The following is a 24,859-nucleotide window of genomic DNA, read 5'->3' as shown; positions in this document are numbered from 1 at the left end:
TCTTCCCTGTCAGGAGGTAAGTAGCACAGTTCATCATCAGTCCTCCAGAATCTTGGTTGGTTATCGCATTGACCAGAATTCTTAAGTCTTTTCAGAGATTACAATGTTGTTATTGTAGAAATTGTTCTGAGTCTGCCCACTTCAGTCCATATCGGTTCAAGTAAGGCTTCTCAGATTTCTGTGAAGACGTATGTTCTTTTGGTCATTTGTTATGGCAATAATATTTCGTTAGTCATGTGTGATAATTTATTCAGCTGTTTCCTAATTAGTGAACACCCATCCTCCCAGTTTTTAGTTCTTTGCCACTAAAAAAAAAACCTGCTAAAAACGAATCTATGCAACTTAATTACTTTTCTTTAGGGGTAAATTTTCTTTACTTTTCATTTGTGGGTGTCCTTTTTCTTATCTTTTGATAGCAGTAGAGGATGTGAGAACTTGCCTTGTTGAGGAAAAAGTGAACCTTAGCACCATTAAAGCTGCTTAGTTGCTATTCTTTTATTAGACATTTATTCATTTTCCAGGAGTTACTGTTAACTTTGAAAGAATTCACTTCAAAGTCCACACATGGACAAAGTAGTTTGGCAAGTTTTCTTTGCTGTTAAAAAAAAAAAGATGAATAGAAGCTTCCCTAAGAAGTGAGACTCTTGTTTTGACCCATGGTTTTTGGGAGGAAGTGTAAGTTACAGCTCAAATGCCATTTCAGCATTGTCCTTCTTATGTTTTATATAGTTGCCCCTTTACATAGTACAGCCTTGTATTCGGAAGCGGAGGAAATCTGCAGACCTACTGAGTGTCTGATTCCTTCACTTGATTCCCCTCCACCTGCAAAAAAGGCCAAAACAAGGTATGTTGAGGGCAGCTGCCTATGTGTGTCTAATGGGATTGTTGAAGATACAGTAATTGCTTAGCAAAACCAATAGAGGGCAGCATCAGACATTGGGCCTTGGAGTCAGTCCCCTCTGCATACTAGCTGTGTCCCACTGGACTGGTCACCTCCTTAGCCTTTCACGGTCCTACTCTGAGACCTTATGTCACTGCAGAGCATTGGCATAGATGGAAGGAGTTTCCTTCTTGAGATTTCCCTAAACCAATAGGTCTAAGACAAACTAAAGTAGGAACTTGCTTCCTAAAAAGCAAAATTCTTGAACTACTTTAACATAATTGAGAACCTGATTTTTTTTTCTCCCATCAAAAAATTGCAAATTGAAAACTTCATTTTTTGATGTTAATTCATTGCTAGTCTACGCAGAGTATTCCAGAAACATGTAGAGGCACTTAGTTTAAAATTTAAATCTAATCTGCATGGCTTAATTCAGCCTTTTTTTGGTGTTAATTGAGAGGTAGCCTTAGAATCAGACCTGGTTCAAGTCTCACCTTTGACACCTCCTGCTTGTGTGACCTCAGACTAGTGGTCACTTCTCAGTGCCCCAGTTACTCTCTAAGAGTGTTTAATTTGCAGAGAAGATGCTGATATGATCAGGGTAGTCTACGAGAAGTTCCTCACTGGTCATTCTACATATCAATGACATCACAGATGCTGTACAAAAACTTCCACCAGAACTTGTCTTAAGAAGTGATTAAAAAAAAATTGGGGGTTGAAGACATTCTAGCTTATTAGACCTAGTGTTGCCCTGGCATCACCTCTGAGAAACCTGGTCACCTCTTTGGCGTGATGGGGCATCATCCAAGGATGGCTTTTATTAGACGATACTTTGGTGTGTTTCTCCCTCAAGGCATCATCCTCTATTGGTGAAGCCTTTCCAGTGTGGTCAGACCTACTGGGGCTGGGTCTTCAGTGGCAATAGCTTTCAGGACCTCAAGATGACTCACAGGGCTTGGAAAGTATTGTTACAAAATGTTAGAAAGTTTGACTAACGTGTGTTTCAGAATTCAACTAAGCAATGACCACTTGAAGTGTTTACTTATTAGCTAAAGGTGGACATATAATCAGCATTTCTGTTGCTTGAGGTTCTGGAGAAGAGTTGTTCTCTAGTATTCCATGGAAATCTTGCTTATAATACTTACTACTTAAAATGAATTAAGGCAAAATTCTGCGTAGTTCCTACCCCATGATAATTCATGAAATTCAAAATCATGAATTTTTTTTGTAGTTTCAAGGCAGGAGCCAAGGGGACTTGCCTTTTAGAGAGAAAATTTATCTAGTTCCAACATCTGGCATATGATCTTAGATTTAGAACTGGAGGGGATCAAGTTCAGTCTTCTCACTGTATAATTAAATAAATTGAGGGCCACAGAGGAGGAGCAGCTTGTCTGAGGTGACACAGGTGAGTGGTAGATCTGGGATGAGAAGCTGACTCCCAAATCCTTTTCTCCTCTGGTTGGATTAATCATTAATTCTCTTGATTTATTTTTCTTCTTTGGAAAGAGTCAGAGCATATTCCTTTTCTATTGAAGTAAGAGAATTCCTTTGGTGGATGAGACAAGTGCTTCTAGGTAAACGTTGGAGAGGTTTGACCCCATGCCCAGCGACGGACTGTGTGCATCTCCATTGTTCAGAAGAGGCTCATCACTAGGTTAGCCAACAAGGGATGATGTTTGTGAACTGCAGCAACTCATGAAGACCACCTATGAAGGCAATTAAGCAGGGTCCCAACCAGCATTGGTGGAAGCAGTGCCCATGTTGATAATCTCATGATTCCTGAGTATGAAAAAATATTTCATCCTTAATGACTGACATCTTCCTCTAATTATCTGACTTAGGGAAGTATTACAAGTTTTATGTACAACTTCTTGGTGTCTTAATTTTAAGTGACATGCAGAAGAGCTCCATGGGTTAAAGTTTGTTTGCTTAAAGTTTGCATTACTTGTTGTTTGGTGCAGCATGGAAGTGACTGAAAGTCAACCTGAGGAAGAGGAAAGTTCTGTAATGGGGAGAACAAAAAAGGTAAGTAAGGATGTCTGCCAGTCCTGTATGTTTCAGATTCTCTTTAGACGGTGGCTATAGATAAAGACTTGGTTTGATAGCAGCAGCTTTGTTGTGAAAAGGAATTTCCACTTGAAACATAAAAGAGCATTTCTATTGAAAAGGGAATATTTGGCTGCTACATGTTGGAATGCAATTTTTTTATTGAACAATAATCTTCTATTTAGATAGCATTTGATTAACAAAATGCTTTGCAGCTACAGTCTCATTTGATTCTCCTAGCTCAGTCTGTGCAGATGGTATTATTTCCATTTTGCAGAAGAGGAAATTGAGGCAGAGGTTAATTGACTTTCCCAGGGTGATGCAGCTAGTAAATAGCAGAGTCACAACCTCCCAAACGTGCATTAGCCAGCCCTTTACAAGGTGCGTAAAAAATAAGTTCTGAATCAGGGTCCATGAAGTCATGTTGAACTGTTGGTAACAACTGTGTAGAGTTCACATGGAATCATTAGTATGCAGCTTCTTAGAAAGTTGAGTTTTTAATCATTTTAAATGATGTTCATAGACAGTGCTGTGTTGATTTTTATGTAGGCATCGAGAAAATCCAAGCCAATAGCTGATGATACTGAATTGGAAAGCATTTCAGGCAGAATAACACGTGTGGTAAAGGAGATGAGAAAGCAGAACGTTAGAGCTTCCTCCACTGTGCGTTCTGCAGACCTCCCAGGGAAATCTGCGGAATCGGTGTTTACTAGTGAACCCTTCCTTGTTGCTGAAAAAGCGTCACTTGTCACCGAGGGTGAAGTGGTAAGAGATTTTTTTTTTCAGTCTTTGGCAGTACTCCTACCTGTGTTGTCTTCCCTTATTCAAGTGTAAGTTCTGGACAAGATGGCCACCAGAAGGGAGGCAGTTGACCCACTTCCCATATTTCTACTCCAGCAAAAACTGGACATTTGCACCAGGCTAAATAGTTATCAAGAAAGCTGGTGAGAAACTGCAGTAAGTGACTTGCTCCACCCCAGAAATGCAGAAAAAGCCAGTTTCTACAGGTAGCAGAAATGAGGACCTACCAGAAAAGACAGTGATAGTGAAGTCAAATAAGACAGAAGTGTCTCAGTAAGATCAGGCACACCTGTGGCCTGCAAGACTATATCCAGAGGCAGGAACAGCATAGGGCCACTACCAGAAACTCAAAGTAGTAGCAGGAAACTCAAAGTGTGAGCCTTGGAATCAATCAGCTGGGACCAAAAGTGGCCTTCTGGGTGTCTCGGTCTTAGACAGGGACTGATCTGTAGCACTCTGTCCCAAAATGCCACAGAGAGCTTAAAATTACTATAAGTATTCTTAGTATATTCACACCCCAGGAAGTAGAGGCCAGAGGAGGAACCTTGGTGACCCTGGTTGAGACCAAGCAGGGCCAACCACCCTATTCACAAGAGCAGCAGGTGTTGGAACCTGGCCCTGGCACACAACTCCTCTTTAGGAGCTAAGAGTGGAGACATGAGTAAACAGAAGAAGACACTGACCACTACAAAGAACTACTACAGATCCAGAAATACCTAAAAACTTAACTTAGAAGAACAGAGTAATTTCACAACTGCAAGAAGAGACTCAAAGGGGAAAAAAAAGGATTCTCACTAAGAACTACATGAATACGTGGAAGAAATGAAGCAAGAGATTAATAAATGAAGAAAAGCTCTGGAGGAAAGAATCAGAAGAATCAACAATTTAGAAGAGAAAGTGGTAAGCCTTACCCAAGTAAGCTGAACGAGTGAGAAATGTGCTCCTGAATATTACACACAAAAGAGAAATCAGTTAAATGTCGCTCGTCATGATTTCAAAGTATAACTTAGTTTTTCTAAGTCCTTTTCTCACACTAGAGTAAGCGTAGGAGAACATCTGATGTTCTCTCTATATCCTGCCCTGCCTTTTTTTACTTCTCAGTATGTTTTTCAGTGATTGTGTCCGTTTCTCAAGTTACGTTGTATTCTTTATAGAAGGCTCCTAGGAGGAAGCGGGCCTCTCGTGGAAAGAGGGAGAAGCCTCAAAATCAACCAGTAAAACCAGGTAACAAATAACAACTATTGTGATGTTATTATTCTAATTTGGGAATTCTGTTCTGGGAAATAAATTTAAGTATTTTATTTATGGATAGGGCTTGGACCTCATCGGCATAGGAAGCTTCCATTGGCATAGGAAATCGCCCTCTGTCACTTGTCCTTATAGCTCTAAGACTGAGCTGGTTTCCATGGAACTACTTTTCTCTTTCCTGAAGGGAGATGACCAGGGTTAATAACATCTGAGATGGTACTTTGTCGTTCTTCCTCCCCCTTCCCTAATAGTGACTTTTGGGGTGAACCCTGGATTTGGAGCCAGAGGACCTGGGTCCAAATCCAGTATTGCCACTTACTGTCTGGGCAAATCATTTAACCTCTGCTGGTCTCAGTCCCCTTATCTGTATAAAGAGGGGACTGGATGACATGAGCTCTGTGTTTCTGATCCAGGGTGCCTCTGTGCTTTTACCAAAGTTCCTGAGCTGGTTTGTAAACTCTTCCCCCCTCATATCCCCTTCCCCCACCACATGTGTTATCTCAGGGGAGAATTCTTAAAAAGATACTCCTTTCAAACCTTGTTTTAGTCAAAACTTCCCCATCTGTAGGGTGGGCGTAATAATACTCGTATTCCCTATATCACAAAATTGCAGTAAAGAAAATGCCTTGTAAACCTCAGAACGCAATATGAGCGGTCACATGTTGAATAAATTAAAAGCAATTAGATTAAATTGGTTTTTTTCACATGGTATGTAAAAAACTTGCCCTGTTTTCATACTATTAATTCTTTGGCTTTTATTTTAAATTAAAATATATTAGCCGTTAATTATGGACTCCTCTCAATGGTGGTTTAATAAGTTAAAAAATTGGACAAGTTGGGCACTGTTCTTAGATTTAGGTTAACTGTGATGGGGATGGGATCTGAACCCCACGTGGTCTTTTCCTTTTAGGGGTTCAGATTCCATTCCCATCAGCTGCATCTAAGAATATCTTTCCTACTAGGAAAATTGCACGTAACATGTCCAGCTCCCTTTGATTTTAGCCATGAAGGTCCAATGGGAAAAAATCAGAGCCTTTTCACACAGGAACAAAACCAGGAAAATGGCCACTCTTGAGCATCTTGGCAAGATCACAATTCTAAGAAGTAGAGTGGGATTTTGTAGTCGGGATTGTAGGAAGATGTGGACCCAGTGCATCAGCCTGTCCCAGGGAACTGCCATTGCTACTGCTGCTAACCATCAGTTTATCCGGCTTCACCTCATTTCCTGGCTCGGGACTTTTATGTCCAAGGCTTTTAAGTCATTGTCGACAAGACAGGGCCTTGGACAGGCCATCAGAAAGCCGAGAATCTCGCTCTGGCTCTCAGTTTTAAGGCCTTGACTAAAGCTTCCCTAGGCCAAAGTCTGCCTATCTGTAAAACAGAGAGAGCGAATTACATTATTTCCTTAAAAAAAAAACCCCACAGTTTTGTGATTGCCTTTTGTTTTTACAGTACAATAATTTATCTTTAACTATATTCTCCCTGCTCCCAACTGAGCCCTTCCATATAACGATAACAAAAAAAAAACCCAAACTTTTCAAACAAAGCCATCTGATGTGCCAACTGCATGTACCACATTGCACAGCTCCCCACCTGGCTATTGAGGGGACAAGGTGAAGCCGTTTTCCAGGACTGAGTGTGTTATTCTACCTTCTTGTAGTCACTATGCGTGTCACAGTCCCCTTGGTTCTGCTTTCTTTACTCAATGTCATTTTATATGAGTCCTTCCATATTTCTCTGAATTCAAGCTTTCAGCACAGAAAAGATAAAACAGTAACACAAAACAGCGTCCAGCTGCTAGCAGCGCCGGGAGAGTCCTCAGGGAGAGAAGGTGGGATGGGATGGTGGATTTTTTCCCCTTTCTGTTGATATGAAGTGATTTCCAAATATCCTAGAGCAGGCTCAGGGCATGTGCCTGAAATCTGTGGCAGACTGTTTGGGTTCTTTGAAATTCTCGTTTGCTTTCCAGAATTTTGCTTCTAGATTTTTCCGCATTGCTTTAGAACCCAGACTCCTTAAGACTTAGCTCAGCTGCAGTCTTTTGCATGAGGCCTTTCCCAGATCCCCAAGTTGTTAGTACCTTCCCCCCTTCAGTTGCCTTGTATCTACTTTGTGTGCATCCTGTTTATACATACGTGTGTAAGCTCCTTGAGGGCAGGGCTTTTTCATTTTTGGTTTTATATCCCCAACACAACCCAGTACTTGACACTGAATAAGTACTTAATAAATCCTTGTTGATTGATTAATTGGTTTATTGGAGATAGGAACCGGACCAGTGATGTAGGGAACTTTTAATAAAGAAATTCCTTTCAGCCAATGATCGTTGACCCCTCTCAAATGTCTATAGTGTTAAGAGAGCTGCCTGGAGAGATTATGTGACTTGCCCTTGTCCCATAGTCAGGATGTGTCTGATGTAGGCAGTTGAACTCAGGTCTTCATAGGTTCAAGGCCTGCTATATGATACCTCGTCTGGCTGATTCTTTGCTGCACAGTAATCTTTCTTTACTTTCCTATGCTAGTGTGTTCTGCCATTCTCCATTCAATGGGCATTCATTTTTGTTTCCAGTTTTTTGGTTACAACAAAGAGTGTTGCTATAAATATGTATATTTATATATTTATATATGTCATGCTTGCTCTGAAGCTTCTGTCTCAACTCCTACTTGTGCTGACAAGTCTGGTCTCCAGTGAACCAGCTAGAATCAGAGAGAAGAGTCTGGCAGAAGACAGAAGAGAGTATTCCAGCTAAACGCTGTAGTAGCATGGCCCATAAGGGCTAATAATATAGCTCACAATTCTATGACTGGAGTGCTTTCTGCCATGTCTATCAGTTGATATCAGTTAGTTATATTTAATTAGCTTTTAGAACAGGGTATTTCCTGAGGTGGTGTAGCTGGTATAGTTCATATAAAACATCCCCCTGAAGTCTATGATGTACTTTTCCACAAATACACAGAGTCAAGGGGAAAGTGAGCTCTTACTTAGAGAGTACATATGGCAAAGGAATAAGTCACAGCTCCTGGAACTATGTTCGCTGGATTCCTCAAAATATTCCCCTAAGGTATTTCTAAAAGGTGTATATAGGTTCTCTGTAGGGTCCATATAGAGCCTTGAATCTTCGTCATGACCAGTCTGTGAGCTCCCAGTGAAGACACTGCCAGAAGCTGCTCTTGTCTCAGGGATGCTGCTAGAACACCAATGAAAAGTCTAAAATTCATGAGATCCTTCTCCAGCCTAAGGGGGTGGGGAATTGTGGAAGCAGAGACTGAGGTTGAGATAGAGTGCTGGGGCTCTGTACCTCCCCATCTCCCAAACTCTGCCTTCTCAGGGATTTACCTGAAATACTCTCTTCTGCCAGATTCTACTCTCTGATTCTAGCTGGTTCATTGGTTTTATATAGATCCCAGAAGGTATGACCAAGTAATTCAGCCAATCTGAAGAGAATACCTGTCTCATATAGGAAAGTGCCTAGGCCTTGTCCACGCCCAGTGAACAATCCAGGTGTGTTCTCACTTGATAAATGTATCAGGGCAGAATCTTATAGATTACTTCAAATGAGATATAAATAGACCTTTTTGCTATTGACCTCCTTGGGAAATATGCAAATAACATCTTTGGGTTAAGGGGTACAATTTAATGAATTTTCTCACCTAATTACAAATTGATTCCCAGAGTGATTGGACCAATTTAGAAGTCCACCAACAGTATAGTAGTATACCTTCAGCCTCTTCAACACTGACCATTCCATTTATCATCATCTTATTAAAGGGTATGAGGTAAAACTTCAGAGTTGGTTTTATTTGCATTTCTTTTATCAAGTGATTTGGATCAAACTTGCTTATGGTTGAACATTTTTTTTTTTTGAAAACTGTTCATAGCTGGTGACCACTTATATATTGAGAAATGGCATATTTGTGACACCTAAACATCAGAGTTTTATCAGAGATATTTAATATAAAAAATATCCTAATCTAGCTGTTTTGATTTTGTGCAAATTTTTTTTTATTTTTGTGTAATTGAAGTGGTCTATACTGTTTTTTTAAGTGATCTTTTATATTTGGAATTTGAGTCATGTGGAGCTTTTTGTGATGTAAGGTTCTAGTTTTGTTTAAACTATCTTTCTGCCAAATTGCCTTTCAATTTTCCTAGCAGTGTTTATTCATTAGAGTAGCCTTTCCCCAGCAGTTTGCATTCTTGAGCTTTTTGAAAATGGGATTCTCCTCTGCTTGTATTCATTCTAGATCCTAGTCCTGGTGGGCAGGATTGTGTTCACATTTGTTTTTATAGCCCCAGGGCTTGACAGCAGTGCCTTACACATAGTAAGTGCTTAATAAATGCTCGTTGATTGAGTCTGGAATTAATCTAGGGTTTAAAATATGGAATGAATTCCCATTCTTGGCCCAGTATTATCAGAATTTTAAAAATGTAAATATGCAAAAAATAAAAATTTATACCAAACTAGAAGGAAGACTAAAGATGAGAAGATAGTAGGGTGTTCGATGAAGCAAAAGCAAGATAGAAAATGTTTGGGATGAGGATGAAGACACATGGTTCTGGGGAGCCATAATCTTAGATTAATATAATATGTGATTAATGGGATTGAGAGCTAGAAAGGATCTTATCTGTCTTCTAGTCCAATGTCTTAGTTTTTCTGATAAGTAAATTAAAGTCCAGGAGAGATTAACTTGCCCATAATCACACAGGTCATCAGGAGCAGAACTGGCATTCAACCTCCAGGCTTTTGACTCCAAATCCGGTGCTACGCGTGTCTTGAGGAGAATGCCATTGGCTCTTTTTAATTTATGAGATATCATCCTTTTTTATATCTTAATAATTTCTCAGACTTTCTGTATATTTGGTCTCCAGAGGAGAAGAAGAAAAGATCTGCCAGAGATAAAGCAAAGTCATCTGTTGTTTTATCTGCATTTGAGGACGCTGTGGTAGAGTACAAGTAAGTCTGACATTTTTTTCCTTCTACAGAATAACGGTGATATTGTCTTCAATAAGAAAGCAATCTCAATTCAGCAAATCTACATGTTACTGAGTTAGAGACAAAGATTAAATAGAGTACAGTTCCTGCTTCCATGATGCTTATGAGTTATGGTATAAGTTGTGCTTCTAAGTAAATGGTAGTGCAAGACATAGGAGTGGATGACATCAGCAAGGGAGAGTGTGTAGAGAGAAAAAAGGACTGAGGACAGAACCATATGGGCTGGAGAAGAGTATGAAGAATCATTAAAGGGGATGGAGAAGGGAAAAGTGCTTAGAGAGATGAGAACTGGGAGAGCCAAGAGAAGAGCCTCTTCATACCAAGGGTTGGCTAACAGTGTCAAATGATGCAGAAGTCAAGGAAGATGTGAATATGTCAAATCCAAGGGGCCTTTGAAAGAGCAATTTCAGTAGTCATGGTGGTGGGGAGGAGAGGGCAAGAATAACCACTGAGGTCCCTTCCCACTGATTCTCTGAAGGAAACAAGATTATAGTATAGGAAGTTTGAGGAGAGACCCTGGTGAAGTAGTCATGACTTTTTCAAGAAGTTTTGCTCTCATGGGAGAGGAGGCACAGGGCAGTAGTTTGGATTGTATAGAAAGATCATGGGAGACCCAGATGGACACTTAACAATGAAATGTTGAATAATCAGTGAGTCAAAGAACAAGTCATAGAAACTATTATTAATTATATGAAAGAAAAATGATAATGATGAAGCAACATCAGAATTTCTCAGATGTAGCTAAAGCAGTTCTCGGGGAAAATTGATCACACACATATGTATATACTCATACATACATACATAAATACTTTCTATTAAGAAAATAGAAAAAGAGAAGATTGATGAAAGGAATATGTGTTTTTAAAAAATGAGAAAGCCAACAAATAAGCACAAATGGGAGATGCAAATTAGAGGAGAAATAGGTAATTTAAACAAACTGGAAATGTAAAAACTAAAACAAAGGTAGATGAGAAAGTGAAGGGGGAGAGGTCACAGATGCATAAAAGGGAGAGACTTTGGAGTCTTTGGGATAGGGTCAAGGGTACAAGTAGAGGGATTAACCTTTGTTGAGGAATAGTGATTATTTTTCCTCTGAGATGAGGGAGGAAGAGAGAAGGGGTGGTGATAATGAATTTTTTGAGGAGGACCTCCCATTAGATTAAGTGCTCCATTTTCTCAATGAAGGCTGTGTCATCTGCTCCGGGTGGTCTGGAGATGATCCTGAGTGTGGGAGTCATCAGAAAGATGGTAGTCACTATCAGCAGTGATAGTGGAAGCCATTGGAGTAGATGGCATCTTCAAGGGAGAAGATTTTATAGGGAGAGGAAGGCTGGGGGAAATACCACTTCATGGAAATGGAAAGAGAGCTAGGAGCCATTGGAGGAATAGATTAAGGGACAGGAGAACTTGTATGAAGTAACTTCTCTGAAGGGAGAGAATATCCAGATTGAAAACCCTTCTTCTTTCTCCTTCGATGGCTTTGTTATCCAGTAGCAGGTTTGAAAAGGCTACTGAAAAGAGTGAGATACTGTCAGGAGTCAGTAAAAGTAGAGAAGAGCCCAGCCCCCAGCCTAGAAATCAAATTCTTAGCCTGTGAAATCAGTCCATTTTCATGGCTTTTTGTAATATTTGGGTTTTAGCCTCTGGAGTCTCTTTACACACTTGGTGATGTCTTCTACTCCTATGTCTTCCACCATCACATTCTTATAAGCATCATGGAAGCAGGAATTGCACTCTATTTAATCTTTGTCTCAAACTCAGTTCGGAATATTTGGACAGAGTTTTTTCCAGAGGTAATCATGACAATGCCATTTTATTCTTAACTGTTTTAGAATAATCATGCAGGACTGTGATGTGTGTAGGAGAAAGTAAAGGCTTTTGACTTTTATCTGTTACTACATGTTATTAAACTCAATATGTGAACCTGTATTGTTTTTAAAAATTGGTAATTCAGAACAAGTTAGAAGATTTGATACTTTACTATTTGTTCCCTAGGCTTCCTTTATTACTTTAAGACCGTGAGTTTTTATTATGTTGAGAAAATTCTACAAAGCCATTGATGTTGAGCTAACATTAGTTTTATTGACAGATTATCCATTAAAGTGTTTACCCCCTCAGAGAATTCAAGAAATAGAAACAAATCAACAGAAACTTGTTAAGTGCTTACAGTTTGCAAAGCTTGCCCTTGGAGCGTTTCTGTCACTAAACCAAGAGTTTGATCTGTCTGTAGGCTTTAGTGCTTTGGGGTTGAGGGCATTTCATCATCCAACAAAATGGTCTGGGAAGCAATAGTCTTTCAGACTCATCTGAAAATTATTTTATTAGCTAACACACTAGGAAAAGACCCAAGTGATTAGATATGCATGACATTAGAACCTGAAAAAGCAATGGGCTTTCCTCATCACTGGATGCAAGAAAGGTCATGAAGACCAACTCCACAGTTTTGAATACATGTGTGTACACACACACACACGTATACACACATATACATATGTACACATAGACATGCAGATATACATACATATGTACATATATATATTTACGTCATCATCCATTTATGTAAAACCATACCTGATCAATCTAAAATACACATTCATCGTTCTTGTAAAGAGAACAACTTAGAGAGTTATATCAACATATAGCTTATTGTGATTAAACACCTAAATTCTTCTTTCTTGTCCTTAACAGGCAGCAAGTGGAATCTGTAATTTGCCAGAGAGCAATTGACAGTTTTTATTCTGTCTTTAAGGAACAGCTTATTAAAATTGTAAGTTTTATTGATGTGAAACCACCGTTTCTGAAATATGTGTTGTTGAAATATATAAACATTTTATCCTGTTCTTTAGACCAGGGGCTAGAGTCTCTCTGCTGTTCAGACATGCCTGTGGCCTGTGAGAGACCTTATTGGAGCCAGTATTGTCATGTTCATTGTGCATACATGTGATCCATGTAGTTCTGGACTAGTTTTAGACATTGTCTGGTTCTGGACATTGAATGTAAATGTGTTTTGTCTTGTGTGTAGCTTTCAGAAGTCCAGAAATTGAAAGACTTGAAAAGGAAGAATGCTAAGGTAGGTCATTATACACTTTCATAAAGTAATACGGACAGTCGTAGCAAACATTTATATTGTGCTTTAAAATGAGCAGGGTACTCTACGCACATTAGCTCATTTGGCCTGTACAACAGGCCTTGGAAGTCGTTGCTGTTGTAAACCGAGCCAGACAGAAGCGGAATGACTTGGTGAGTGTCACAGAGCCGTTCAGTGTCTGAGGCAGAAGTGAAGCTCTGGTCTTCCTGACTCCACGTCCAGAAGCCTATTAAATCACCTAGCCACCCGAACAACTCCATACAATATTGCAGTGTGCACCTTAGTCTTAAAGAGGGAAAAACTTTGAGTTTCTGGACTTGGAGTCAGAAGACCTGCTTCGGAGTTCTGGCTGTCCTATTTATGAGGTGTGTGTTATTGCTGTTCAGTTGTTTTCAGTCGTGTCTGACTCTTTGTGACCCCATTTGGGGTCTTCTTGGCAGAGATACTAGAGGGGTTTGCCATTTCCTCCTCCAGTTCATTTTACAGATGCTAAGACTGAGGCATCCGTACCCACTTTGCCACCTAGCTGCCCTACTAGGTGTGTGACCTTAGATAGATCACTGTCTGTCTGGGCCTGTTTAGAGGGGGAAACATTTGCACTATACATCGATTACCAAAAGGACAATTCACATTTCTATATTGGTTTAAGAGTTACAAAGGACTTTTCTAGCATTTGAAGTCAAGTTCATTATGATCAGTATGTATCTGAGCCAGAAGTTGACTTCAGTTTGTCCTGATTCCATATGGGATCATAGAGTTACACCTGGAAGCGATGTGGAAGTGGTCCTTTTATAGATGAGGAAACTGAAGACCAAGAGGTCATTCCTGTACTGAATGACAGTACTTTATTACTTTCATAAGACTTTGTATTCCTTCCACACTCTTCCTCCTGAGCCATTGATGGTGAGCTGACTGTAGTTTCTTGGCTCATCTCTACACACACTCTTCCTCCTGAGCCATTGATGGTGAGCTGACTGTAGTTTCTTGGCTCATCTCTACACACACTCTTCTACTGAGCCATTGATGGTGAGCTGACTGTAGTTTCTTGGCTCATCTCTACACATGCTCTTCTACTGAGCCATTGATGGTGAGCTCACTGTAGTTTCTTGGCTCATCTCTACACATGGTCTTCTACTGAGCCATTGATGGTGAGCTAACTGTATTTTCTTGGCTCATCTCTACACGCACTCTTCCTCCTGAGCCATTGATGGTGAGCTAACTGTATTTTCTTGGCTCAACTCTACATTTTCTCTAAGGCCCTTTCTAACCAGAGGCAGGCAGGGTGGTACAATGGAAAGAGCCCTGCTTCTGGAGTCAGAGAACCTGGGTTCAAATCCTATTTTGGATGTTTACTCCACGTGTGAATTGTCAACAGGCAATCACGTCACGGGACTTATGTGAAAACCAGTTTTATTACAAGATAAATGAATTTGCATGTAGAACCCAAAGAGTTCATAGTCCATAAGTTTGCATATTTATGGTAGTACAACAGAAGGAAGAGAAAGCACCTATTTCCACCTAAAGGGGAATGGCATGGGAAGGGAAAGGTACAGTAAAGGTGGGAAAAAGACAAAACCCCTCCTGAAAAAGAGGAGCGAGGTGATGGCAAAAGCCACATTCTTTTCCCTTGGGAACAGCTAGACTATGAAGACAGGACAGTCCATTTATCTGCAAAGGACCTCAGCGGCACAAGCATTTTCCTAGACTGGCTGGTCCCTGTCTTGCCTCCCAAGGACACACGGGGATCCAGGTTGGGGAGCAAACAACAAATTATGTTGGCTGTTGGGGGTGGGGAGAAGTTTGTCCTTAATACATTTAGGGCATCCTTCATGCTCCGGGTCCAGTGTTTCTGGAAAATATAGCAACTCAAGAAGACAAGTTCAGGGGACCCCTTAACTGAATTTAGGTGAACCATGTAACCTTGCTAGTTACGTGAGGAGGTTGGACCAAGTCTCTGGTCCTATAACCTCCTGAGTCTGAGTCTTCCCAAGATAATGTGCTGTCTCTGCTCAGGGCAGGTAGATGGTTAAGTGGCTCGACTGTAGGGCCTGGAGACAGAAGACCTGAGGTCAGACCAGGCCTTGGGCACTCACTAGCTGTGTGAGCCTAGACCACATCACTTCACCTTTGTTTCCCTCAGTTTCCTTATCTCTAAAATGGGGATAATCATAGCACCTACCCTTCAGGGTTGCTGTAGGAATCTAATGATTACTGCTTAGCACAATGCCTGGCACGTAGTAAGCACTATATCAATGTTAGCTATTATAATAATATTATTATAAGTACTTAAAACTCTGTATAAATGTAAGCAGTAATGGTGATGGTGACGATTACTGTATTATTTAGGTGATTAAAGATATCAATAAGAAAAGGAGGTGCTTGTTTGAAGCCCAAGATCAACTAATTAGGTAAGTGATTCAAAGGATTTTTAGAACTGAAAGGTCTAGACCAAGGGTGGGGAACCTGAGGCCTCGAGGCCACATGCGGCTTTCTAGGTCCTCAAGTGCGGCCCATTGACCGAATCCAAACTACACAGAACAAATCCCCTTAATGAAAAGATTTGTTTTGTAAAACCTAGACTCAGGCAAAAGGCTATACCTGAGGAACTAGAAGGCCACATGTGGCCTCAAGGCCCCAGGTTCCCCACCCCTGATCCATCTCATTGAGGTCCAGAGAGGTTAGAGTCACATTGGGGATCTGTGCTTGTACGACCCAGCTTTATAGAGTTAACCTAGAAAAGCTTCAATCTTGATGTCCATAGGTGCCCAGCGTTGGTCTGTCTTGCTACTTTTACTGAATCAAAAGCCCAAGGCTATCTGTTTCACAGGGAAGGCTGGGGGTCCCATCTTGCCTCTTGACACTGTGGCTGAGGGGTACCACATGGGATGGCTTCGGAGCTTTCATCTTTAACAAAGAAGTGGGTGCTTTGGTTGGGCCTGATGAAAGGTGCTATGGGGCCATAGGCTGGGCCTGCCCTGGCTGTCAGCCATCAGACATCGGCCATTGTGAAGGACACATTAAATCATTTTTTCCAGCCCATGTTTATTTGGGTGCTTGCTGACCAGGACTGTGGGGGATGCTAAAAAAGGAGTGAGTCAAGTTTAAAATGGGCCACTTCCTGTCTTTCCAGTCTGTTTACACTTGAGCCAGTCCCACTGTGCCTTGCATGTGACCTTCCAGCCCCAGGTCTGTGGGCTTCTCCAGGCCTGGCATGACCCCCTCCTCACCTTTCCCCTGGCTTCCCTGGCGTCCTTCAGGTCTCAGCACATATCCCACTTCCTATAGGAGGCTTTTCCCTGTGAGATTACCTCTCATCTCTTCTACATATTATGTATGTATGTAGTTATTTATGCTGTCTCCCCCATTAGAGTGTGCGCCTTGAGGGCAGGGACTGGGTTTTTTTTTTTTTTTTTTAGCCTTTCTTTGTATCTCTGGTGCTTAGCATGGTGTTTGGCACACAGCAGGTGCTTAATAGATGCATTTTGATTAATTGATCGATTTTAGGGGAGGCCAGAGCACAAAGCAGTTATAGAACCATATAAGAAAGATAATCAGGAATAGAATTGTAGACATCATCTGATCAGGTGACACTGTGGCCCAGGGTGATTTAGTGCCAACCCCAAGGACATAGAGTAAAGATTAGGTCCTGGGTCTCCCAACTCGTAGTTTAGTGACCTTTCTCAAGGGGAAGGCTTCATGGTCATATGTTTGGCCTTAAAGAGACCTTAAGTTGGCCTTAAAGAGACCACGGGTTTTTTTGTTTGTTTTTTGTTTTGGAGGGGGGAGGTGAGGCAGTTGGGATTAAATATCTTGCCCAAGATCACACAGTTAGTGTGACAGGTGTCTGAGGCCTGATTTGAACTCAGGTCCTCCTGACTCCAGGGCCAGTGCTCTACGCACTGCACAACCTAGCTGCCCCCCACAGTTTTAATACGAGATTTTACCCAGGTACATCCCAATATTTGGCTACTCAGGGGCTCCAAAATGTCAGTTTTATGGTATAATCCAGTAATTCATTCTGAGGCACCTAAAAGCCATTTTTAAAATTTCAGATGTTCCATATCCATAATATGTACCTTCTCTGCAGGTATTAGCAGTGATGAAGTGTTTTATGGTGTTTGTGATGCTTTCTGTGCAAAACGAATCCTGTGGTCTATAGTTAGGCTACATTTGGTCTATATAGTTAGTGCATCGAATACTTCCATTTTATAGATCAGGAAACTAGGGACCACAGAGATTCCGTGGCTTCATTGTCCCTCTCTCCATCCTTCTGTCCCTGCTATTGTCCAGTTTCTCTTCTGCCCTTTGTAGCTCAGCTCCCCCAAAAGGCACCTACAGCCTGTGCCTCCATATCACCAAACCAGCGGCCTCTTCTCAGAGCCCATTAGCCATGACCTCTCTACAGCCTTAGACACTGTTGATTATCCATCCATCCTCCCTTCTTTGATCCTCTCTTCTCTCCAGATTTTCAGGACACCCCTCTGTCCTGGTTTTCCTCCTACCATCTAACCAATCATTCTCGTCTCCTTTGCTGGATTTTCTTCCAGATCACACCCTAAGGCCTCTGTCCTGGGCCCACTTCTCTTCCCTCTTGTAGCACTTCACTTGGGGATCTTCTCAGATTTAGTTAACATCTCTATGCTGACGATTCTCAAATCTACCCGTCCTGCCGCAGTCTGTATGCTGACCACTACTGCCTTTCAGACATCTCGAATTGGATGTCTAGTAGACGTCTTAAACTCAATGTTTGAGTTTAAACATACTCGTACTCTTTCCCCCTAAACACTCCCCGCCCCTTCCCTGTTACTGTGGGGACACAGCCTCTCCATCCCTGACACTCAGAAGCTAACCCTCCATATCAAAGCTGTTCCCATGGCCAGTTTCATTGATTTCACCTTTGCAGCATCTCTTGAATACGCCTTGTTCTCTGACATTGTCACCACTCCGGTGCAAACCCAAATCACTGAACGCCTCTTCTACTGCAGTACCTGCTGGTGGGTCTGCCTGCCTCAGGCCTCTCCACCCTCTAGTCCATTCTCCCTTCAGCCACTAAGTTGATTTTCCTAAAGTTCAAGTCCAACCATTTCTTTGCCTGTTTGGCATTCAAAGCCCTTCATAACCTGGCCCCCCTTCCAGTCTTCTTACACCTTACTCCCTGTCACGTACTCTTGGTCCAGTGACACTGGCCTTTTGGTGCTTTGGGCATTCTGTCCCCATACCTAGAATGCTTTCCCTCTGCCCTGGCTACTGATCTCTCTGACTTCCTTAAGCTCCAACTACAGTCTTGTCTTTTGCAGGAAATCTTTCCCGATGCCTCCTAATTGTAGCATCTTCCTTCTGTTAATTATTTTTCTCTTTATCTGGTATTTGGTTTGCATGCTGTCTCCCCCATTGCACTGTAAGCTTCTTAGAAGCAGGGCCTATCTTTCACCTCTTTTTGTATTGCCAGTCCTTAGCACAGAGCCTAGCACATAGTAGTCCTGAATGTTCGATACCGATTGATTTGCCTCATACCACATACAAGGAAGATCGGGATATAAATTTATAGATTGTTTTCTTTTTCTTAACTAGAATTACATGCCAAAATATTTGAAGAAATCATAGAATTTTAGAAGTGGGTGGTACCACATATATGTTGTAGTTTAACCCTTTCCAAACATTTATAAAGCTCCTACCATCATGGAACCCTGTGCTTGGTGCTGGGGAAGCAGCCTCTGCTCTCATGTTGCTTTCGGTCTAGGAGATAAGATGGCATGGAGGGGGAGGGGAAAGGGGGGCCCACGAAGGCCTTGCACTGGCCACTTGGAGAGCCTGTGACTGTCTTTCTGCCACAGGCTGTTGTTCTACTTCACACTTGTGCTTATGGTAAAAGTGTTTGTTTCAGGACCAAACCAGAGTTGAAACATCTACAAGTAAAATACGAGGAACTTAAAGAAAGAAAATCTTCCCTCACAGAAGCAACATGGTTTTTATCTGGTTTAAAACAGCTTCATCATGATTATGCAGCTCTTAAAAGGAAAACCCCAACAGAAAGAGAAAGGGTGAGTGTTGCTTTTGTTCAGTTTGGTTTCTTCATTATACTTCAGAAGTAGTCTCTTTACACGTTTGTGACACGTTCTTAATGTCTTAGAAACAGTGTGGGTCAACCCCATCAAGGTCGTGTGCTGCTCACAGACCCAGCCAGGTCATGAGAGTAGTGAGCACTGCTCACAATGCTGCACCTGCAGGTCAGCAGTGTTGTGCAAATATTACTGGATCCTCACAGCAATCCTATGAAGTTGGTGCTGTTATCCCCGTTTTACAGATGAGGAAACTGAGGCAGATAGGGAGGTCACACTGCTAGTAAGTGTGAGGCTGGATTTGCGCTCAGATCTTCCTCATTCCAAACCTGGCCCTCTGTCCATAACATGTAGGTAGGGATCACTGGAGGCAGTATCAGATTATCCATTCATTACACTCTTATGTGATTTTAAGTATTTAGCTACTTTAATTAACTACTCTAAAGGAACAGAGAAAATTTAAAGTCAGGCATCATTTGAAGCTAAGGGTCTTTGCTTACAAAAAATTAAGGTAAGGCTTATTATACCTTTTGTACAAAGCCTGAGGGTGATTGTATTTTTTTAATCCAAGAAAACCAGTTCCCTCCACCTGTTGCCATGTCACCAGAATCAGTGAGCGAGCATTTATTAAATTTAGCCGGAGTACTGGGCCTAGAGCCAGGAAGACCCGAGTTCAGATCTGGCCTCAGACACTGTGTGGCCCTGGGCAAGTCACTTTACCTGTGTGCCTCAGTCTTCTCATCTGTAGAGTGGGGATCACAATAAAACCTACCTCTCAGAGTCTGTGAAGATCAAATAAGATATTAATTGTGAAGCACAGTGCCTGGCACACAATAAGTGCTATATAAACGTTAGCGATGGTGGTGATGATATGTCTGGCACTAGGAATCCAAAATGCTGGGAGTGAAACAATCCCTCCTACTGGGCAAGATCACGAGAACACATACAGGTCCATGGAGAACAAATGCAGAATAGTTAAAGAAAGCAGTTTGAAAGGGAGGGATCGCAGAACATCTGTGCCAAACGGCCTCAATGGGATTTCACTTTTCTCTGGCCCAGATGAGTGTTAGTAGGAAAGCAAAGTCTTTCCCGTAGTGGGGAAGAACAAGCATCTGAAAAGAGAGCAAGACATTCTTTCCAGCAGGGTTTGTGGCATCCAAATCCTGTACTTGTTTCTAGAGTCTCAGATGAGTAGGTTCAGGGGTCCTACCCCTGAAACAGCCAAAAGGAGAATATTGTGAAACAGTGGTTAACTCACACAGAAATGCTGCTCTTTCCATCATCAGTGCTGGGAACTTCATTGCCTAGTCATGCATTTGGCCTTAATGGGTGTGGCTTCTCTGGAGTTCTTCCAAGTGCTTGTGGTAGCTATAAACAGAATGGCTCCAGACACGTGGTTTGGATCCTAGAAGACTGGAAATGTCTGTTTCCCTTCAAGTTATTCCCTTTGTGCTAGCAGCTTGCCCATGTAGTTAAGTTTTATTTTATTTTCATTATTTTAAGTCAAGCATTTGTTACTGCATTTGGGAAAGATTATTAGTAAATAAATTACTTGGGCCATCCAGTCATCATTTCATCTCAACACTAGCAGATGTTATGACCACGAAACTTAAAAGACTGTGGGCACATCTGGTGTCACCCCTGGGTTCCATAGCTCCTCCTTGGGTTTTTTCCTCCTGCTAGAGCTGTCTTGGGGGTAACCTCCAATAAAGTTATTAGATATTTCTAAGTTCATAGCATCTCATTATAACTTGGGCATTGTTTTATGGGAATGTGATAACATTCTGAAAAAAAATTGTTAGAAATTGTTTTATTACATTTTAGGAAACTTTCCAGAACTATAGAATTAATGGTTTTAAAAAATGAATTTGATATATAATCTACTTTGAGATATATATATATATGTGTGTGTGTGTATGTATATATGTATGTATATATACACATGTAAAAATCTACTTTGTAATAAGTTAACTTCGTCTCGATATGACTCTAAGAGGAAAAGAGCAAACTAGTATCAGGACTGATGAGCACAATTTGCTACAGGAACATGGCAGGAAATCCTGCTTCAGTAATTATCTTAATGTTATACGTGGTGTTAAACGAGTGCATGCAGCAGTGTATGTGGTTTCCCCCCCTTCCCTTCTCTTTTTAATGTTTTACTTGGTTTCTTCTAATTGTATACTTCCTTTTGCCTTTATTGTACTTTATGAAGGTGCAGTTTATTAAACAGACTGTGTGAGGAGGCTCTAAAGACCCTGTTTCTTAAAACGAAGCTGTAACATAGGACTCCATGGCTTAAAATAAATCTGTCAAATACCACATGGGTGTCAGGACCAGCCTGAACCAGGCCTTGACATGCCCTGGTCACTGTGAATCATCTTTAATCTCCATAGATCACCGGCCCTGTGCTCCCACAAGGGTCAAGAAAGTCTAGGCTCGAGAGCTTGTCTCATTCAGCAAAGCCCTTTTAGGAGACGTAACTTTCCCAAAGTTGCACATTTTGTAAGGATTCTGCATCCAAAGGCCAGAGCTCCTTCCCTGCACCTGAGCATAAGGCAAGTCACTATGAACAGTGATGCTGAATGGTGAGATGTAGGTAGTAGAAGGTAGGTGCCTTGACTCACTCGTCTTGATCATTCTCACTCCAGTCATTTCAATTACTTTTCCTTCGATAGTATGACTTGTCCAGCCTACCAGCTCTGCTGTTTGAAGCAAGAGGCATTTCAGGAGCAGCACAACACCTGACAAAGATCAACTGTCACCTCCAGCAGCTCGTCGACCGCAAATGAGAGGAAACCTGCCTTATGTATACCTTGGAACAAACTTTTTCTGGGAAAGAGTTAAGTTTATATATTTAGCTTAGCAGAATTTATTAAACTGTACTTGATTAAATATAAAAGCCATTATTTAAAAAAAATGCTTTACAGTAATTCCTGGTCAGTGAAGGTTTTGTGAATAGCTTAAAAAAAGGCGTTAGTAAAAAACAAGTTAACTTTCAAATTTAAAGGGATTTACTTTGAGTTGAACATACTAGCTATTAAAGCATTCTTTAATAACACGTGTATACTATGTGTGTACCCATATATATCCACACTCTCTATAATTTAAAATGCTGATCAAAATAGTTTCGAATGGATGAAAACACTGATGTCTAATACTCACTTTTCTCCGTTGAATTTCATTTCTGAATGACAAAATGTGGCAGTATGAATTTTGCAGTACCACAAATCTGCAAAATTAGATTATGTAACGTGACTAATAGAATAATTGTCATTTCTAATTATTTTGCCTGGGTAATTCAACTAATTCAATAGCTTAACATTTGTAGCCTTCCTTGGTCCGTTAAAGCATTTCAAAATAGACTTAAAACTTTGAGGAAATGGATAGTTACTTGTCAAAAAATACATTTCCCTAAGCCACATAGTATTTTTTCTTAACTTTGTTTAAAAGAAAAGCTGTAAGAGAATGGAAGGGAGGTGGAGGGCCTGTAACATTCTGCTCACATATGTCACCATCCCCCCTGAGCTTTTTTTTAACCATAAGGGAAATGTTTTTTTTTTTCTTATCTTGCTGCTTTTAGTTTTTGCATCATATAGTGACTCCTTCCCCCAACCCGGCAAGACTTCCATTTTATTTCAAGTACAAGCAAAAAAAGCAGCTCTGTAAAACTAACACCCAGACTTTCTTTGTAAATGTATACAGTATTCCACCTCTGCAAAAATGGAAGGTGGCATGGTTTCTCAATTCTCCTGGCACCAAGTTTGGTTATTAAAATTACTGTTTAGTTTTGGTTCTTGTCACGTGTACTGTTTTCCTGGTTTAACTTACTTCCTTGTTATCAGTTCATATATGTGCTGTTTTAGGCCTTCATATTTGTTATTTTCTAACAAAATAATATCCCATGACATATATATGTACCACAGTTTTTTTTCCTACAATAAATGAAGTTTTTCCTACAATAAATGAGCACATTATTTGTTTCCAGCATTTTACTATAACAAATAGTGCAGCCACGAATGTTGGGGGATGGAACGGAGCCTGTATGTCAGTGAACTCCTTGGAGTATATAAACGTGGACATAGGGACCAATCAGTTTAGTAGCCTTTTTTGGGGGGGAGGAGAGGGGCATGATTTGACATTATTTTCCAGAGAATATTTGGACATTTCATAGCTTTCACATGTGCTTGTCTTCCCAGAGCCCCTGTAATTCCATCAACAGTTTAACCGGTAAGGTGATATTTCAATGTGGTTTTAACGTGTGTTTCTACAGAGCATTTTTTCAAATGTTGTAGATAACATTCTCTATTTTGCCCATTTCATTTATCTAGTGGAGAATGACTTGGAATGAAGTTGTTCAGTTGCCCACAGGTTTTAGATGTCTCAATTTGTCTTATTCTAAGTCTATGGTTCTTTTAAATGAACAGGAGACTTGTTCCAGCTCTCTTGCTCATTTTCTATGTTATTTGGGCTCTGGAAGCCAGGGCTAGGCCTTTGTATCCCAGTGAGGCTCTGGGGCGATGGGTGGGCTTCACCTTGGGCCTCCCAAGGGTCTGCTGTGAGCCCCTTTTCTCTTGTCCCTCTATGCTATCTAACTCAGCAGTATCACCAGCTCTTATCTCTATTCCTAGATCCATCTATTCCCGCCTAACTTTTCTCCTGAGTTCTAGTATCGCATCCCCAAATATAGAATGACTCCTCAACATCTAAAACTCCACACATCCAAACCAGTTTATTCTCTGGGGCAGCTTGGTGAAGCAGTGGACAGAGCATCAGGCTGGCCTCAGACACTATCTGTGTGACCCTGGTTAAGTCATTTAACCCTGTTTGCTTCAGTTTCATCATTTGTAAAATGAGCTGAAGATGAAACCTCTACCACTATCTTTGCCAACGAAACCTCAAATGAGGTCATGAAGAGTTGAACACCACTGAAATGGCCAAACCGAACGGAGCAAAACCCTACCCTTCTAATCACCCCAGCTTGTCTCGTCACTCACACTTAACCCACCTATCTTTCCAACATCTCTTGTATACGTTCCCTTCTCTACTCCCCCAGCTGTCACCCTTCTGGCTAGGGTCCCTGTCTCCAGACCATCTGCCACTCGGTTGCCACAGTGATTTCCTAAAGTATGGCTCTGATCACTCATCTTCCCCTACTCATCAACCCCCTTGGTTTCCTTTTACCTCCAGGAACAAAAGGAAAATCCTCTCTTTGTCTTTTAAAGCCCTTCACAGCCTGGAACCCTCCTTCCTTTACTGGGCTTCTCACTCTATAATCTGGTGACACTGGCCTTCTTCCTGTACCTCCTCACCCTCCACCACTGGAATGTTCTTCTTCTTAGATCCTTCATCTCCAATTCCACCTTCTGCAGGAAGCTTTTCCTGATTCTCCCTTCTACATATCTTATTTTTTTTTTGCATGTTGCTTAGAATGTAAGTTTCTCAAAGACAGAGACCATGTTTTTGCTTTTCTTTATATCTCCAGTGCTTGATAAATGCTTAGTGACTGACACTAGCCAAGAAGCCAGCTGCAGTCTCAGATCTACTTAGGGGTGGCAGTACCAAAGCTGGCTTCAACACTTTTCCGTTTTATATGGGAAAAAGTCTGATTCTGAAATTTCACTAACTAGTTTTAGTTCTCCTTGCTTATCAGGGGTGCTTCCAGGGCTATGTTTCAGATCCCTGAGTGTTGTGACTGGCTGAGGAGGAGGGGTGTCTGTAAGCTTCACGGGCTTAGGGGCTCAGGCAGCTT

General features: G+C 41.2%; 1 protein-coding gene across 1 annotated transcript in view; it reads left to right on the top strand.

Moving 5' to 3' along the window:
* The window catches only part of CENPU (centromere protein U), a 48,184-nt gene extending 25,117 nt beyond the window's left edge, over window positions 1-23,067 (top strand). The window contains exons 4-13 of the mRNA XM_036763137.1: window positions 730-844; window positions 2,842-2,905; window positions 3,476-3,691; window positions 4,882-4,951; window positions 9,840-9,924; window positions 12,652-12,730; window positions 12,986-13,033; window positions 15,398-15,459; window positions 18,936-19,092; window positions 21,786-23,067. Of these exons, the coding sequence (XP_036619032.1) occupies window positions 730-844; window positions 2,842-2,905; window positions 3,476-3,691; window positions 4,882-4,951; window positions 9,840-9,924; window positions 12,652-12,730; window positions 12,986-13,033; window positions 15,398-15,459; window positions 18,936-19,092; window positions 21,786-21,899 (1,010 nt within the window). The 3' untranslated portion in view covers window positions 21,900-23,067. The remainder of the gene's footprint in view (window positions 1-729; window positions 845-2,841; window positions 2,906-3,475; window positions 3,692-4,881; window positions 4,952-9,839; window positions 9,925-12,651; window positions 12,731-12,985; window positions 13,034-15,397; window positions 15,460-18,935; window positions 19,093-21,785) is intronic.
* The last annotated feature ends 1,792 nt before the right edge of the window (window positions 23,068-24,859 follow it).

The sequence above is a fragment of the Trichosurus vulpecula genome, chromosome 6, assembly GCF_011100635.1.
Source record: "Trichosurus vulpecula isolate mTriVul1 chromosome 6, mTriVul1.pri, whole genome shotgun sequence".
NCBI classification, from domain to species: domain Eukaryota; kingdom Metazoa; phylum Chordata; class Mammalia; order Diprotodontia; family Phalangeridae; genus Trichosurus; species Trichosurus vulpecula.
This window is presented reverse-complemented; position numbering and strand designations above follow the sequence as displayed.